At 37.9% G+C, this 18,908-nt stretch overlaps 1 protein-coding gene across 13 annotated transcripts in view; it reads left to right on the top strand.

Annotated features, from left to right (window-relative positions):
* Positions 1 to 18,908, top strand: part of MITF (melanocyte inducing transcription factor) — a 217,329-nt gene that overhangs the window by 125,188 nt on the left and 73,233 nt on the right. For 10 of the 13 annotated variants that reach the window (XM_081820626.1, XM_081820631.1, XM_081820586.1 and 7 more), the window contains one exon: positions 3,094 to 3,343. In XM_081820626.1, the coding sequence (XP_081676752.1) occupies positions 3,094 to 3,343 (250 nt within the window). The remainder of the gene's footprint in view (positions 1 to 3,093; positions 3,344 to 18,908) is intronic. The other 3 variants (XM_081820562.1, XM_081820578.1, XM_081820648.1) reach the window with 1 other exon arrangement.

Below are 18,908 nucleotides of genomic sequence, written 5' to 3' on the forward strand. Positions count from 1 at the left end.
CGCCCCCCCCCCCCCCGCTTCCTTTCTTCGTTCAAGAAGCTACATTTGAGCTTTGAACACACACTCAAAAGTGGGAAAATACATTTGCTTTTTATGTTCTTCTAAGTAGAGCCTTACCTGGTGAATAGATTATTTTGAGTAATGTCTAGGTGTTCTTACCATGTGGATGAGTGCATGATATTAAAATAAGAAGCAGGGTATTCACATTGTTCAGTCTGTGCGTGTCTGTAGGAAACTGTAAAGGACAGAGGGTTTAAGTCTTCTGGAATGCTGAAGTTGTCCACGAGAACCAAGGCACTGGATACTCTCAGCACTTTCCCTTCCTACGGTCAAAATACAGTCTGTGATGGACCCTCTCTCTTTTTCTCCAGGCGAAGGGTGACTTTGATTACCAAGTCATTCCTTCATGTTTGTAAATTAGTTCATGTTCTTAAATTAGAGACATATATTCTGCCATTGAAAAAAAATATTTTGGCTTTATTATAATTTAGGGGGAAAAACTAAAAAAAATAAAGAAAGAAATTAACCTCTAATTCCACTCTACATCTGACAGCTAAGATCACCTTGATACAATCCCTACTAGGCATGTGTATTTGTGTACATACATACACACACCTTACTTATTTTAAATTAAAACATAAATACACTTTTGATTGCTACTTTTTATTTTATTCTTATTATACACTTTTCTCACTTTGTAGTTGTGCAGTTTTTTTAAAAAGTAGTATGTTGTCAAATTCATGTATTACAACTTACTTTTTTAAAACCAATTTTATGCTTAAATCTTTTAAATGGCTTTATTTTTTCCCCAGTTTTATTGAGGCACAATTGACAAAAGTTTTATGTATTTAAGGTGTATAACGTGATGATTTGATATATGTATACATTGTGAAGTGATTACAGTCAAACTAATTAACACGTCCATCATGTAGTTGCTATTTCTTTTTTGTTTCTTTCTCCTTTTTTTTTTTTTTGCTATGAGAACACTTAAGATCTACTCTTGCAGCAAATTTCAAGTGTACAATAAGTTTTATTACTGTAGTCGCCATGATGAACATTGGATCCCTAGAACCTGATCTCATAAACTAAAAGCTTGTGCCTTTTGACCAGTATCTCCCCTAATAATTTATGTAGTCATTCTCATATTAGGGAGGAAATTTAGGTGGTTCAGAATATTTTGCAATTTGTAAATAGCTTTGCAGTATCAGGTTTTCCACATTTCTGAGTTATGTTTTTAGGAAAACTGTCCATCGATGAAATTTCTGAGTCAGATTGTCTGAATAGTATTACAGGTTTTTGATAATGTTGTTTTTCTTGTGCTTTTTGTAGTATGTAACTGTGCCAGCAATGGTTCAAACTAGCATTATCAGGACACTTGTTCTGGTAGCGAACATTTTTTTTTTTTAATTAGGTCATACTTCGAACACTTTTTTTTTTTTTTTTTGCAGCTGGCGTTTCTAAGTTTATTATATTGTGTAGATTCAATTCCAACCATAAATATATTTCTTCAGCACTTTGAATGGCTGCATAGTATTGCATTGTATGATCCTATCATAATTCCCTGAATTGATTTCCTGTGGTGAGTACTAAGTTAACTGCTGGTGTAATTTTTATCATGTAGTTTTCTGGAACCATGTGAGGGACACAAACATCTCCTCATCTGTTAGCATGTTTTGTTACCTGCAGAGTTTGAAGGTTCCTGTCTTTAAGGAGTTCATAAGGATGGCCAATGGCTTAAAGGCTTTATTTTGTCTTTCGTTGGAAGGTAAAGACAGTACTGGGGTTTATACTCAAGGAAGGAAGCTAAAGCTTCATATATTTCCCTTGATGAGTGACTTCCTTGAGAGTGAACATTTTCTCAAATGTTACTGCTTTTCTGTTTCCAGGTACTAAAAGGTTTTGCACTGTTTACTCTAAACAGAGATTTTTTTTTTTAAAGAAAACCATATTGCTGGAAATAAATAACGAAAAATTCTAGCTAATAATAATAGCAACAACAAACCTTTATTGAGGTAGTACTACATGACTCATTGTACTAGGCAATTTATGTGCATTATTTTATTTAATCCTCACAAAATCCCGAAGAGGTAGGGCCACAAAATGTAAGGAATGTAACAGAAGTTTTTAAACCCCTTCTCCTTGATAAATGAGTAAATGTGGAAAAAACTATTATTATCCCTCTTTCCCGGATAAGGTAACTAAGGCAGAGGGAGGTTGAATAACTTGTTGGTGCTGTAGAGCTGGCAAGATAAGCAGTCGCAATCCATATTTAGGAAAATTAGGAAGTCTTTTCGTCCTAACTTAGGACTAGTGTTTAAGCTTTTTCTGTAATTTTGGATAGAGCGAGCACCAAAACCATTAGAAGTAGGCCGCATGGGGATCTCGCAGACACGTGTAGGAGAGAGCTTGCCAAGATGAATCAGGAGAAAAGACCATACAAAGAAAACCAGAAGGAGAATTGCGTTGTCAAACCAGCTCGTCCTCTGCCCCCTTCCCGAAGCCTGAAGTTGAGCCCCGTGTTAACATTCTGGTCCAAATGCTTCTTTCATTAATGGTTTTTACTTCCCATATCCTCGCAGAATTTCCCCATGACAAAGTTCACCTTTTCTTTAAGTTATTCCGCGTTAGTAAACATCTTAGACATCTTCAAGGAATTTAGATAACATGTAGGAGTAGTTATTTGGTTAGATTCAGTTATGAAAAAGCAAATCAAGCAATTTATTTTTAAATGTGGAAATCTGGGTGCCATTAAGACGCACTGCTTCTTGGCACTTCATATGGCGGCGCTATATTTGGTGGTGATGAGTAGTATGTGGTATAAAATGTTAAAAAAAAAAAATTAAGCCACATGATAAAAATGCCTAGATGCAATCAAGCTGACTTATTTTAATTCAACTCCTAATGACTTAAATCCTGTCACCTCTTGATTTTCAATTACGTGGAGTACCCTTCTGCGACTTGATTATAGTCACACAGGCTCATTTCATAGTTGGGTGCAATTTAGGATACCCCCCAAAATGCAGACGAGAGGTCTCATTAGGAAACTAAATGTTGTGCCTTTTTTTTTTTTTTTTTTTTTTGGTTTTCCCACAGCAGTTCCGAGGAGCATCCTGGGGCCTCCAAGCCTCCGATAAGCTCCTCCAGTATGACATCACGCATCTTGCTACGCCAGCAACTCATGCGTGAGCAAATGCAGGAGCAGGAGCGAAGGGAGCAGCAACAGAAGCTGCAGGCCGCCCAGTTCATGCAGCAGAGAGTGCCTGTGAGTCCGACCCCAGCCATAAACGTCAGCGTGCCCACCACCCTTCCCTCTGCCACCCAGGTGCCGATGGAAGTCCTTAAGGTACGTGTCGCTCTTGTTGGCGGGGCCAAGCCCTCTTCCAGACCAACATTTTCCATTTCCTAGGTGTTTTATTTATCTCGATGTGTTTTTGGTCAGATTAACCCGTCTGAATCCTATTTGTCTTGTCGGTGCCAACTCTACTGATGCTACATGGCTTTGCATGTTCAAAGAAGGGCGCAAAGTAATGGAGTAGTAGCCCTCACTAAATGGGGGAAGAGTGTTGATGTTCCACGAGAAATAGCAGGTAGGAATAGGCGTCTGGTGTGATGATATCTTTCCATATTTTCCCTTTGGGAAAGTTTCAAAATGTATAAGTTACCTGAAATGAATCTCTTCTAATAACTTAATGTATTTTTTCCCCCACCTCCAAATGTTCCATGGTGATCCTTTTAATTTTCTTCTTTATTTAGTAAGCAATCTTGGCTCTAGGATCTGACCATTTTAGAAAGTCCCTTCTGGGATAAAACTATAGGAGAGCTTTCTTCACTTTAATAACCGAAATGCATCATCCTTTAACTGAAGTGGTCTGTTCGGGGGCTCTTTGATTTCTTGCTAGAGTAGAAACTGCAGGAGCTTGTTAGCATCATTCTATCATGGACATATAGCTTCCTAATTACTGGGGAAAACTGTAACAAGTCTAAGAATAGAATTCCATCTCACACGTGTGTCCTCCACATCACATTGGACATACTCCTTGTTTAAAGATAAACATTCCAACTCTTCAATATGACTGAGGCAAGGAAAGCTAAAAGGGCAAGTAAGGGAACTTCCTTGCTTAAAAGAACCTTTTTTTAACCCATTCACCTAATTGATTCATTTGAAAGAGTCCCAAGTGTTAGTGTTCATTAAACAATGTGAACTTTACACACTGGTGATTCATTGTTGGTCTTTGCATTCATTCGTGTGCTCGGATAAAAACATCTCCCACTATTTAAAATTTACAATTAAAGTAAATAGAGGGATGATGTGTTCTAACTGGAAGCAATATATGATTCTTACCAGGAAGTGGGAAAGATTCTTGAAAAACAAATTTAAAGTCAGTTGTTTTTTATTTGCATAGACTCTTTTAAGATGTAGTGATGAAATGAGGAAGCTCTTTCATGAAAAAACAAGCAGAAATTTGGTGAGGGCAAAAAAGATCCAAACAGTTTAGCATATAATATTACTCTGATGTGATTGAAGTTCTAGATATTGCCACAATTAGTGGATATTTTTTTCCCCTCCCCTCCGCCCCCATAAAGGCAAGTTTTCTTTTGGGAATAGATTATACATTAAATCTTTCCATTCTGCTTGGGTGAAAATTGACAAAAACCAAGTTTTTTGGTGTTCACAGGAATCACAGTTGTTTTGTCTATGCCTTTTAAAGTTAGATGAATTTAAAGTTATATGAATTAAATTATAATAAAATGTGGAGAAATATGTCTGTTTTATTCACCATAATAGTCTACTTTTTAAATCTGAAGGATACATTGTAGAAGAGATGACATGGATTTGTGCTAGTAGTGATTTGTGTCCAATTCAAAGGTAATGTTTCACATTGTATTAAAGTATATTAATTGCAATCAGTATTTCCGTAAAGGCAATTACATGTGATGGTGTGGAAATCACCCGTATGCAAATGCGTTGAAATACCATTTCTGTATCATCTTAAAATGGATATCATTCCTAAATGTTTTTATTACTTAAAAAAATGTTATTTTGAAAATGCTTAGAATGAAAACTTGTACTATGTGGTTTGAATAATACACCCATTTTTCCTTATATGTTGCTCTGTCCTGGTAACAGTGGCTGGAGCTACAACCTTCAATTTAGGTATCACAGAAAAATGTCCCAAGTTAAAGCACAAATAAATTATTAGAAATAGAAGTCCCAGTCTAACTAAAAATGAGCAATTGGTAAATCTGTATTTCAAGCTGAATATAGTTTATTTAACTTGCGCATTTTTATACTTCAGTATATAAAGTAGTGAAGTATGTCATATAAAAAAAAAGTATAGTTTGCATAGCAATGTGGACGGGTTTGATAGCTGTCTAGACAAATTGTAGTGCCCTTTGATAAAAGACCAAATAAAAATATGTAATTTCCTATAAAATGACATTCTAAGTAATTCAAATAATATTTTGGGGGAGAGTAGTATGTAAGGGATGGTTCCAGATACTTAAGGATTTGGTACTTAAAAATAGTTTACATATTTTCAAAACTTTTATATATGAAAATAGTATTATGAAAGACTTACTATAGAAAGGTAAGTGAGAGAAATGTCTTTTTTTTTTCTTTTCCCTTTTATGGTTTTTAAATCATAAGTGTAATTTTGTAAAGTTAAATCGTAAAGTTAATAGTAAAAACAGTTAATTTGCTCAATCTTGGACCGTTTTTTTATGAATATACATTTTCAAGGAATGAGTAATAGCAAGTATAGTAATTAAGTGCATTATGATAGATTATGTTGAACATATTTTTTCAGAGTGTAGCCTCAGTAAATTCTTCATTTAATTTTTGAAGATTTAAATTGCTAAAACAGAACATACCTGCTTCTCAGTGGAGGTCGATGTGTACAGTCAGATGTGGTAGCAAGTGCTAGAGAATCCTGGTTAAATCTCCCCATCTCCTACTGGTTTTCGAGAACTTGATGGAAGATCACACATGCAAACTCATTACCAACATTTTACTATCAGTGGGTTGAATGATTTTTGAAAAGCTAACTTCATGTTTTCAGGTTAATTCCTTTTTTTGGCAGAGTTAGGCTTTAAAAAAAAAAGAGCTTTATAAAGCATGTTTAAAAATTGTTGACAGTTTCCTGTAAACTTAGGTCCAGTCTTTGGAATTTAGATTAGAGGTTGGAAATTCGCATTACTACTTATTCCTCACGTTTTCACTGTTTAGTCTGTAAATTCACGAAGCTTTGTAGGATTAGCTTCTTGTTTCTGTATTTCTTTAATTACCTTGTGGCTTTATTCTTATTATTGACTTTCATGGTGGATAATATGGACTGATGTCTTACTGCTGTATATTTAAGTATTAGATATATCGTCTGGATTTCTTAAGAACAAGCCGACTCAACTGGGTATTATAATTTAAGGATGCTTCTTTATCATAAATTAACCAACACTTAGCGTACATAATGCATTATTCGTCGTAGTGAACACACCTCGTATTTCAAATTATGAACTAACAAAAAAGCCATTAAGAACCATTAATGGAAGCAGTTTCTTCCATAGGTGGGTTTTGTTGACATGGGAGTCATGCACACCTTAGCTTTGCAGTTTGATCTAGCTTCTTTCAAACAAAAGCAGAGGAACCAGGGGTAGACCCTGCAGACACAGGTCAGGTCTCATAGTTAAGGAAGCATCACAGAACCATGCTCTGTGTTACCATCTGCACGCTCACCAGGTTTGTGTTCTCACTGTCTCATCTGTAATGCTGGCTGATTGGAGGAGCAGCTGGTTGCTCTGATCTTGGACTGGCAAGTTCATCAGAATTTCTCCCTTCGTTCCCTCCCACAACAAGGGCTCTGACAGCTCATAACTTGAAGACATTTGTTTATAGTTTGAAGACATTTCTCTGTTCAGAGTTTTGTATGGAATTGCCAAGGTTTTCCCTTCCCTCCTCCATCCCCTTCTTTTCTTCACCTTGGAATTTCAAAATGTAAAGGCACGTTGTTCTCTCTGGACTGGATGGTACATTGGAATTTTCTCTTGTGCTTTGGGAGAAAGGTTATATGAATGTGAAAGGGAAAAAAAGGTATTTTTGTAACTTTAGGATATTTTAAGTAGTTTGCAAGACTATATTTTTTTCCCCTTTTTTTAATCTCAGATAATCCAAGAAGTTGGGCAGATTGCTGCAACATTTGAAAGGGTGCTTGGTGTTCCATGAAATGTACAAACACTTTGCCAGGGCCCGCTGCGTTGTAAACTCAATTTACTTTGGCATTTATTTGGTTGTGTAATAATGTGGCATCCCGTTTAGATACTCTGGTGAGCCAGGATGGAAGTCCTGCTTCCTTGTCACCTTGTTCTACACCCAATATTCCATGAGATTTCACTAGTCAGGGAAAGGTGCATGACTGATTTGCTGGCCTTTTGTCCATAACTTATAAAGAAGACCTGATGTAGAATTTTTAAGGTGTTGCTTCTCCTTGAGGTTAATACAGAAACACGAAAAAGGGTGTGTGGAGTTCCTGTGGGTTGGTGGGTTACAGATTAGTGAAAGGGACTATTTCCATACTCCACTATGCATTTAGATTTTGTTCCTGATTTATCTAGCTGGGAATACAGAACCTTATTAGCGTCATGGTGGCCACAGAAATCAGGAACAGGTGCAACATGCCTCAGATAGGCTCCCATTGTTCCTCTTAGTTAGGGAATCTGTTGCTACAGGTGCTGTCCCCAAAAGAAAGGACATCCAAGAATTCTTCTAATACCATAGTGTGTAGGCCACCACGTATTTATTCTTGTTCATCTGTGGTCCATCATATATTTTTGTGACTAGATGGTGTGACATACACATTCTGTTAGCCTTGATTTCAGAACTATTTATAAACTTTGGGGTCCTTTCATTTTTGGATCAAACTCAGTGTCTCAAAGGCCACATCCTTCTTCGGGGGTCAGATTCCAGGTTCAAACAACTTCTCATCCTCCCAGAGACCTCATTTCCCTATAGGGTCTTTGAGTCTTCTGGTTGTATCATTTTGATGTGTTCATTTTGACACATAAGGTAATTTTCTTTCTCTTCAAAATTCATTTTTATTGATTTTTAAAAATTGTAGACCATGTTTGTTAACATGGAACCAATTTTAACAGTGAGAAAGAAAAATCCCAACTGGAAACTCTCCCACCTTCCCTCCCTTTCATCTCTTCCCTCCCTCCAGCTCCTTGGAAGGAGCTGCTCTTAGCAGTTTAGGGTACAGCCTCCCTGACCTCTGCTGTTTTCCCATCCCACAATTGCCTTTTGTGGGAGCAAGGTCTGAAGAAATGTATTAGGCAGTTTTGATCAGTAGACATAAACCCTGCCTTTCTCTTTGTTCACATTTACAAACAGAAGAAAAGAAACAGTGTTTCTTCTGGATTCTCTCTATTTTGAGACTCTTGCTTCAAACTGTTCTTCCCGAAGCGGAGCGGGAACTTCTTACTCTGTGTTTGAAAAGCAGTTAGATCATTCCGGGGACACAAGTGTGTGCCAGCTTCCATGAGCACTGACTGACAGACTGTTTGCCTCCCTTGCTGCTTTACAAACCCCTGCGGGTAAGGATTTAGTCATCTCAGGGCTGGCACAGGAAACTGCTCCATTAACTTATCTTCAACTGGTAAAATCAAACTTAACACAGGCTAAGTAGTGTAAGAATATCTGTAAATGCACATTGATTAATTTTAGATATTGTTATCTGTAGTGCTTTCAGTGACTAGTAACTAGTAATGAAATGCTGGCTGAAGAGAGTCATCTCTGCTTAGATTATTAGGCCTGGTCCGCTTAAATGGGCGGGGCCATGGTTAGAGCAACTATCTAAACAAAATATTTAGTCTTGACACAGCTACGTGTATGAATTAATTCCACTTTTCTGAAGACATTGAAACATCAGCTCTAATCACCTACTCACTTGGTAATATTAGCACAAAATGTACGTAATTTCTCTTCCTGTGACCACAGGGCCATTTTTATGTGGCCTAGGAGTACAATAGAATCTGGGTGATTTGATGTCCTTAGGTTGTGGGTAGGCCAGCTGCAATCAGTGGACACCTGGACCATGCAGGTTTGGGGAGGGACACTTTGTCTTTAGGCACAAGGATTGTTATCATCTTGTCACTGAGCTACTTTGCAACCACCAAAGTCTTCTTGGGGGTTTATGTGAGTGGGTGCCTGCTCAGCTCCTTCTCTTTCTGCTATTAAAAGAAGCCACGCTAATAGGTATGTCTCTGTTCATTGACACCGTTCTCATCATTCAGTACCAGTGGAGATTAGGGTAGCATCTTACAGAGAATATTAAGGTCTGGGGCCTAGGAGTAAGGACTGAAAATTGAAGTGGGCTTTTTTAATTTGACTCTGAATGGTAATTTCCTTTTTAATGTGATGGGATCTGTAAAGCATGCATCCTCACTCAACAAGGGTGATACTGCCCCTTGGGGGGCAGAGATTGGTCCTTGGAGGGCAAAAAGTCATAGATATTACAGTGGTTTGGGCCTCTAAAGGGCCGTCGTATATAAAGTTTAGGTGCCTGTTAAAATTTCATGGGTGTGGGATTGAGGAGAGGCAATTTGGGGGAAAAATGTCTAAAAAGGCTCCTTAAGTGGGGGTGATGATGAAAAAAAGCTTGAGGAGCATTCCCGTAGAGTGTTTAGCACTTTCCTCAATTCCTCTCTTTGTTTAGAGAACACTTACCAAGGCTCTCATCGATGGGACTCCTACATTCCAGCCAGTCTGTGTCTCCCTAGGAGAACTGTTAGAATATCAGTCATGGTTGGTATGTCCAGCTCCAGGCAGTTAGTATTAGCATCCCCATGTCACAGATGTGGGAACTAAGGCAAAGGGTAAGCAGCTCATCCAAAGCTAGAGAAGCAGGTGGGAACAGTCAGGATTTGCACCCACTCAGTTAAGACTCCGTGGCTCAGATTGCTTAACCATTGGTGGTAGTACCTCTCGTAGAGTAAATGGCCTGAGAAACTTGAGGAGGGAGAAGGAGTTGTGTTACTCTCTCAAGTGACATGGTAGCCTGGGGCCTGCAGCAAATGTTTATTACACAGCTTCAGGCCACAGCTTAAAATTTTACTAAGAATTACTGGTGTAGAGGTGCCCAGCCAGTAGAGTGTCAGTAGAGCCTGCGACTCTTGATCTCATGTTCGTGAGTTCGAGCCTCACGTTGGCGGTGGAGTTTACTTAAAAAAATTAAATAAGTAGAAATAAATAAGTAAATAAAAAAGAATTACTAGTATATATGTGGTACTGCCTGAAACAACTTGGAGGAGGAAAGACAGTGACTATACAGACATTGATTATTGGCTGTATTGGGTAGTAGGCCAAATACTTCATATTCTTTATCTGATTTATTCCTCTAGCAACCCTATGGGCTAGATAGGATAAGCCCCATCTTCCAGATGAGGAAACTGAGGCACAGAGAGATTTGTCACTGTTGACACACAGTTAGGCTCCACACCCTACCCTGTCTACTTATAACCGCATCCCCCGCTACCTCTGTGTTTTCTACAGAGCTCAAGGACATACAAGGACATACTCTAAACATTTCTAAAGAATCACCAGTAACAGAGTATGTTAGAGCAAAGTGGGAGGTCAGAGAGAAACTTTAGAGGAGTTTTATAGGTTTAATGGAAGGATACATGATCTGAAGAACTTAGAATTATTAAGGGGCCATCTATATTGAATAGAGTGGATCCCTGAGTCTCCGCCAGATGAAAGATCTGGATGTGTTCGTATTGTATAAAAGGACTGCCTGGCCACAGTGACCACAATGGTAATTTATGGTTTAGTTATAGTATCATTATGGAACAAAAAAGCACTACAGTGAAAGTTTCTGTGACAACATCCAAAAATCGTAACTCAGGATCACTTATGTTCTAAAGATCCTCTTGGCTCAGGCTATCCCAATTCATATCCTTTATTAAGCTATGTGTATTTTAATAATGCGTTTGTTTTGCAGCAAATTGCTTTTGAAATACTGATTTTGATAGACTCACACACATCTTTTAATAGGAATTTTCTCCTGCAGTTATGGTTGCATTTATAGTTTTCCTTACCCTGCCCTCCTGCAGTATTAAAGCTTTTGCTATATTTTAGCACTTAAAACTGGAGCTTCAATTATGATTGTTTTTCTCTTTGCTTTCAAGCAAATTTTAAGTGAATAATGTCAATCTTATATCACTATATGGAAAGGCACAAGTCTTCTTCATGAATGTTACCTACTTATTCCCGGCAATGAGAAGAAGGGCTTAGATTTGAAAGACCACCTTCTGTAAATATGACCTTGAACAACAGATATTGTGGACATGTGTAAGCACAATCTAATTTTACCATTGCCCTACTAAAATAAGTGGGTGAGATCTGTGTTTAAAAATATGTAAATCAGCACAGTGGCTTTGTGCAAGGCTATAGATGCAATCAGGGCTAGAATATTAGCTCTTGTCCTGAATATGTCTCTTTTTATTGACTTCTTTGAGTGTCATTTTGAACTTTAAGGAAAATGTAGTTCCTGGCTTTCAGACATTGTTTATGAAGTTGGATGTTTTTGCATATTAATTTATAACTTTGCACAAATGAGATGATTCAAAATTGGAGCATTTATAAAGCAGATGAAGTAGGAGGCTGCTTGAGAGTGGTCTGAGAAAAAGAATTGTTTTAACCATTCTTTTAAAAACTCATGTTTTAGTAAAGGGTCTAGATGAATCTGTACCAAACTGTTTGTACAAGTTACCTCTGGAGTGTGTTTTAGGATTGGAGGTGGTGGCGGTCAAAGGCTTTATTTTATTTTTTTATTAGGAGAGTGTGTGCATACATTCTTAATGTAATTAAAGTGTCTCCAGTACATTTTATTTAGGAGCCTTGACAAAGTTCTCTTCGCTCACAACTTTCTGAGCAGTACAGTTCGTCTGTCAGGTGAGTTGACTAGACTTCCACACATCATGTAACTCTCACGGCCTTTCCTGCAGGAAAGATTGCAAGGTGTACAGGTCCTGAAAATTAAAAATGAAGAGAAGGATTTGAATCACCAGATTGTGAATAATTTTCAAAAGTAGTTAAGAGGCCCAACATGAAAAGCGAAATTCAGATTTCTGCTACCTTACCACCAGGCATAGCTTTGTCGTAATCTCCCCTGTTGGCCCTGAGTTTTGTATAATTAAAATTTAGGAGCTAGAAATTTTGTTGAGACTTAATTAGAAGCGACAAACCAGAGACATTCCTGCTGGTTAGGAAGGGCTTAAGAAATTCTTATTGGCTAAATTACAAATATGTAACATTTTTTCTGAGCACTGCATGGTAGTTCAGACTGCCTAAAGGTGACAAGATTAGCTCTGTTTTTCTAGTGAAGTAGTAAAAATTAGATTAATAAGTACCAGGCAAAGAACCTTTTCTTTTTTTCGAAAGAAATCTTACCTTGAGTACTTCTGGCTGTGGAGATCGGTGCCTTAATTAGCCACATGTTCTTTTTACCTCCTGGGAAATAAGTATGGGATAAAATTGGGGATCAAGACGTAGACGCACATTGACTTAGCACACGCCGCTAAGTAATTCATCAAGGAATGTTGGTAATTAGTCCTGCCTCTTTCAACTCTTGGCTTATTTCATAAAACCAGTTGATTTAAAATAATGCCTGCTGATTTATTACCAACACGTTTCAAGCCTGAGACTTGGCTCTTAAACAAAAGCGATATTGTGCAGTGATGGAAATGTGCCCTCTTGTTTTTGTGTTTTTACAAATTCTGAAGGGCCATTTATAGGCCCCTGCTAACTTTGTTGTGTTTGCTTTTACCCCATTCAGCATTTTACTGGGTTTTCTTTTGTCTCTTGGTGAAGAGAACGGGGGAGCAAATTAGAAAAAAAAAATTCCAGGCTCTTGGAGGTTTTGGATGTGAGGTGCTTGTCAAAGTGTATTGGCTCAGTGTGGTTTGATGGAATTTAATTGGAATCCCTCATCTGGTAAGACAGGCTGTAGTAATGGTCTTTGCTCCTCCTGCATCGTTAAGTGTTTGGTGATATTTATGACAGGCAGCTTAATCTGAAAAGATTGAATTTATGAGAAGTACAGAACCTTGTGACTTCAGCCTTGTAATCTTGGTATCCATACAATGTAGTAAATTATTATTTGGATGCTAAATTTCCATTTGTGCCAACTGGTGTGTTTCTTCATGCTTTGGGAGGCAATCATAATCAGCTTCCCTGATTGAAAACCTAGGACTAGCTTGGCTCCCATACTTAACTGGGTGACTGGGCAAGTTTACCATTCTCTCTGGGCCTCAGTGTCCTCATCTGTGAAATGGAGGTCGGAGTACTTGCTCTGTAGAAGTTTTTGTGAGAATTAAACGTGATCGTACACCTAAATCAATGCTGCCCAGTAGACACAGAATGTAAGCCACATACGGTAATTTAAGTTTCCTAGTGGTCACATTAAAAGCAGTGAAAAGAAACAGAGAAAAGCAATTTAATAGTACATTTTATTTTACCCAGTATATCCCAAGTATTATCATTTCAAGTTATAATTAATATAAAAATTATTAACAAGATCTTTTCATTCTTTTTATTTTTCATAATAAGTCTTCATACTAGGCTTTTCATACCAAGTCTTCAAAATCGAGTGTGTATTTTCCGTCTGTAAGTACATCTCAGTCCGATGCTAAACTTTCATCGGAATTGCTCCATCTGTGTTTAGCTTTTCTGAGATTTACAGTTGAAAAAGTAGATGCCTATACCCAAGTTTTCTCAAACATATGTGAAAGATTCCTAATAACTAAATTGAGTATACATCTTTAAATTTGGATTTGAATGAAATAAAAGTAAAAAATTCATTTTCTGAGTCACACTGGCCACATTTGCAGCACTATCAATAGCCACACGTGGCCTGCAACTTCTGTGTTAGCACAGACCCAAAGCATTTAACACAGTGCCAGGTGGATGGAAAGTGCTCAGTAAATGATCCTGCTTTATTTTTGTTGATAATGAATGGTATAATAATTTCTAGTTACTAATTACCTAAATACAGTAATTAATATCATCTCCATGTTGACATCTTTCTTTTTTTTTTTTAATCAAGATTTTATTTATTCATTTGACAGAGAGGGAGACAGCGAGAGAGGGAACACAAGCAGGGGGTGTGGGAGAGGGAGAAGCAGGCTTCCCGCTGAACAGGGAGCCCGACGCAGGGCTCAATCCCAGGACCCTGGGATCATGACCTGAGCCGAAGGCAGACGCTCAGCCACTGAGCCACCCAGGCGCCCCTGTTGACATCTTTCTATGCCGCCATGACAGCTGCCCAATACAATTGGTTCCCTGCGGCCTCCCTCCCCACCAAAGAGAACCTAAAAAATTTAATCATTATTTTCCTTCTCACAACCCTTTGGAGCCCAGGTTAGCTAACATACCTCATGTATGGTTGATATTTTGTGTCAAAAATAGCCTCTCACCTGAGAGTACAGTGAAGAGTCACTCTTGGTGATGTGGCATTTGGACCTGTCTCTGCCAACAGCCTTTCATTCAGGCCTGAGCGCGGTAACAGCTCTTGACTTGTTAGTCACACGTCCTATTCATGCTCTCAACCTGATTTCTTTTCAAACCTCTGCATGTCACACTTACCTAGCGCCTGTCTAGCGTGTTCAAGATGTTTCAGACCCTGGGAATATGTAAGCATTTTAACATTGATAAAAGGTTCTTGATGCAGAAAAAGACATTGAAGGAAAAGGAGATTGATTAATCCTAGGATTGACTAATGTACTATACATTCATTATAGCTAAATTAACGTGTAAGTTATTGAAAACTAGTATCTCTGGTGGGGTTTTATATATGATTTTTGTCCATACTCATGTTGCTAAGGCAACTTCTTCTCCGTTAACTTACAGTATATTTTTAGGCATTTTCAGCACAGCTAATAATTCAACAAAACCATTTTTCTTCCTTTTCTTATTCACTGGGCACCCAAGTTTTCTGTTTTGATACCAGTTTTGACCATTTATTAAACCAGAAATAATACACCTAAAATGATAATTTAAATTTTATTAGATACCTTGTTACTCCTAATGCAAACAATGAGTTGATTATACTGGAATTAAACTGTTTTGGAGAGATTAATTTGTTCTTTATATAATACTAAAAGCCTACAAAGTAGCATTCTTGTTCAATTACAATAAGCAAGAAAGTCAAGAGAGCAAAAATATTAACTATGCTGTGACTTCCAGAAAGAAAAATCATTGTGTTGTTCGATTTTATGATTGCCTTAGCTTGGAGTTATATATTTTCTCAATGTTTATTACTTATTTTATTATCATCTTGATGTAAGTTAATAAACATATAGGCCATTATAAAGTTGATTTCAATTTTCCTAATAGCTTTCCAGGTTTATATTAAAATCATGCACCTCAAGAATTTTTCAACTCATTAATTGGCATCATCTTGATAGAATTCATAATTTAGTGTTAAGAGTATGGGTCATTGTGTCCATTTTTATGGACACTTAAGACCACCGATATCTCATAGACAGAAGGGAAAGCCATAACATTCTGGAAGGACATTTAATCTTGATGTAAAATTTTATTCAGTTTGACGTGAAGCTAATGTGCGTAGAACTTAACCCTACATGGTGTTTCTGTAACTCAGTGGCTTTCAAAGTGTGGCTCGGGGGCCTATAGCCCCTGCAATGTCTGGGATCTCTTTAGAAACAAATTCCTTGAGTCCATTCCAGACCTGTTAAACCAGAAGCTCTGAGGGTGGGGCCATTAATCTCTGTTTTAGCCAGCCCTCTGGAAAATTCTAATGCATGCTCATGTTTGAAAATCACTGCTGTAGAAGTCTGGAAGTTTATTTGTAAGAAACGTAAGGAGAATTGGGAAATACTAGTACAAATAAAGTCAACCAAGTTTCTTTCCTGTAGGGCTTCTTAGATCTATGGTAAATATGTAAAGAGTTGTGGCAAATTTCCAACAGTGCTACAATAGGTAGGCACTTATTTGAGAAGAGAGGGGAGGAGAATGACAAGCAAAGTAGACATTGCTTTCAGGTAAAATTGGTAAGTAGAAGTTGCAAAATGGGGACACCTGGGTGGCTCAGTAGGTTAAGCATCCGACTCTTGACTTCGGCTGAGGTCATGATCTCAGGGTCCTGAGATTGAGCCCTGTGTTGGGCTCTGCGCTGGGTGTGGAGCCTGCTTAAGATCCTCTTTCTCCCTCTCCCCCCCACCCCTTGCTCATGCATGTGTGTGCTCTCCCTCTCTCTCTCTAAAAAGAGAGAGAAGTTGCAAAATATCCAGTGGCCCTTTGGAGTCTTCTGTATGTGGGGTACATCCCATTATATGCATGTACTTGTGCAAAGTTGATAATAATAGATTAATCCTGTAAAATCCTGCGGAGACGAGAAATAAGCAATTCTACAATTACACAGTGGTTCCTACTTTAAGCTACAGAAACCATTGTGCCTTTGGAGGAGCTCTGAGGGGTCAGCAAATCCATTGGCCACAGATATTTATCAACTAAATTTATACCTCACTTGCATATATACCATACATCGCTCCTTCAAGTAAATGTTGACACTGCTGTGATGAACAAAGTGCAAATTGATACAAGAGCCATGGATTTCATTTTTTTCCCTTCTATAAATTTTCTTAACAAAAATTAAAAGCACAATTCCTAATCAAATGGGGCCTTAAGGTATTTGACATTTAAGAAAGTTTAAGAGCTACTTTTTAAGAAACTTTAACTATCAACTGTTACTTAAATTCTGCTTTTGGAAACTACATTCCTTTTGTCAAATTAGATTTAGTTAAGTGGTAACACAAAATGGCCTTTCAGAGTCCAAGGGACTCTAACATCTATAATTTCACAAGCAGAAGGCCCTTGATGTGTCAGTCTGTGACATCAAAGGTCTTTACTGACGTGACCATAGTCTTGGCTTTGCCTTTTACACTGAAGCATTGACATCAACAGAAAGTGTTTTTCTTTCTTTTTTCTTTTCCAGTATTAGTTTTCTGCCTGAAGGCAGTATATCCAGTGCATGTGGCCAACTTGCCCCCTGGTTGGAATAAAACAAAGGTTCATTTTTGGAAGCTTCACAGGAAAGCTTCACAGGAAAATCCAACTCGTTCTGATGCTGGAGTCCTTCACTAGTACAACCAGAGTGTGGACCTAAGTCCAGCCTTCAAAGAAGCCTGGCTCACATAGGAGCCATCAGGTGCACTTTGCTTCCACCAGAAGATAAAGATTATGGTCTTATCTTCCTTCCTACTAAGAGGAGGAAATCAGAAATAACCCTAAGATGCCCCTGGCAAATTTCTGCATCGAACTTTTGCTTTTCTGGTAGAGTTACCATTTTTCAATTAAAAATTCAAAGAACTCTTGCCCAAAGGTGTTTGATTATGTGCTGTGCCTGTTCTCACATTGAAAGGGCATGGGATCAGGAGTTAGAGTGGCACTGTCCAGATCCTTTCTGAACCATAGTTCCCTTGTTTGTATGACAAGGATAATAGAAGTCTCTCATTCATAGGGTTACTGTGAGAAGCCAGTGACATGATGCTTGCAAAGCACTTAGCTCTGTACATGGCACAGTACTTATTAATGCTGATCACTGTCGTCACCATTTCAACCAGGGACACACACCACATCCACAGTGGCTCAGCCGCATAATGGGTGCTTGAGAAATGATTAAAAGGTTAATACTTTGGCAAAAGGCAAGGAAAATTGATTCTACATACGATCTGGAATTAATTTCTTCAATGGTCTATGGGATGTATAAAGATTCTTTTAACTGGTAACTATTCAATTACATTTCAGCAGCAAGGAATTTTTATTCTTAAAAATCATCTGGTGATGCAGGTTCCCTTCACAGTGACTTTTTCTTGGAGGGGAAAGATCGTGGGATGCTTGGCACAGTTTTTAACTGTCCCCCCAAATTACTTTATACCCATTACTTAAAATTCTTAGAAATCGTTTCGGTGATTGACAGTAAAGACTAAATCTTTGCTTATAGAAAATTCTGGGGAAACTGGTATAAATTGGGGCTAAATTTTAAAAAAATTTAGTAGGTGTCAGGCTATCAAAATGCTCCCTGATTCTGAGATTAAACTTTCACTTACAAACTGAGAAGTCAGCAATTTTGGTTCTGGAACTCTGGTTAAATATAAGTGACCATACATGATTTTATGAACTGTTCGCTTTTGAAGGCATTACTATTTCTAGGTAAGTAGAGGTTCCGAATACATTTAATCACAGCATCTCATCCATGAGCTCCAGTGCCTGCTTTATAGAACTGGTCAGCTGATAGAAACCAGTATCTGAGTTCAGAAAATTGTTATCGATAATCAGATGGCACAATTATTTTTTCTGGTATCCAGGTATTTTGACTAACATGCCCTGGGGTTACCTGACTTCTTCCTTACATGATATATCCTTTTTTTTCTTGTCTAAGATCCTGCTGTCCCAACCCCATCTCTTGTAATTTATATAAAATTTTAGTCTTGCCTTTTTATTTTTTTGCCTTTTAGAAATATGTGTCACCTTGAGTGTTCGGTACTCAACACTAGCTTACTCACTGACCTTTATTTTTTGCTATTAAACCATTTATCTTATTTCCATGATATGTATTATCTTGAGATAAGACCAAAGGCCATTGTGTTCAATGGATCTTACAGTATTTGCTACTTTACAGTCAAAACTACAGCCCTGAAATCAAACATTGACCTGTAGTATGACCTTGGGGAAGTTGCCTTCCTGGGCCTCAGTCTCCCTATCTAACTAGCTGGTCTCAGACTTGCCTCCTAACACTGGCATTCAATGAATTGTCTCTTCTTTTTCCTTGAGAAGGGCCCACCTACACATCACTGGAATTTAATTCGTGGTAATATGAAGAGGACAAAGGACTTTGAAA

Source organism: Leptonychotes weddellii, chromosome 1 (assembly GCF_054177405.1).
Source record: "Leptonychotes weddellii isolate Sample4059 chromosome 1, ASM5417740v2, whole genome shotgun sequence".
Classification (NCBI taxonomy): Eukaryota; Metazoa; Chordata; class Mammalia; order Carnivora; family Phocidae; genus Leptonychotes; species Leptonychotes weddellii.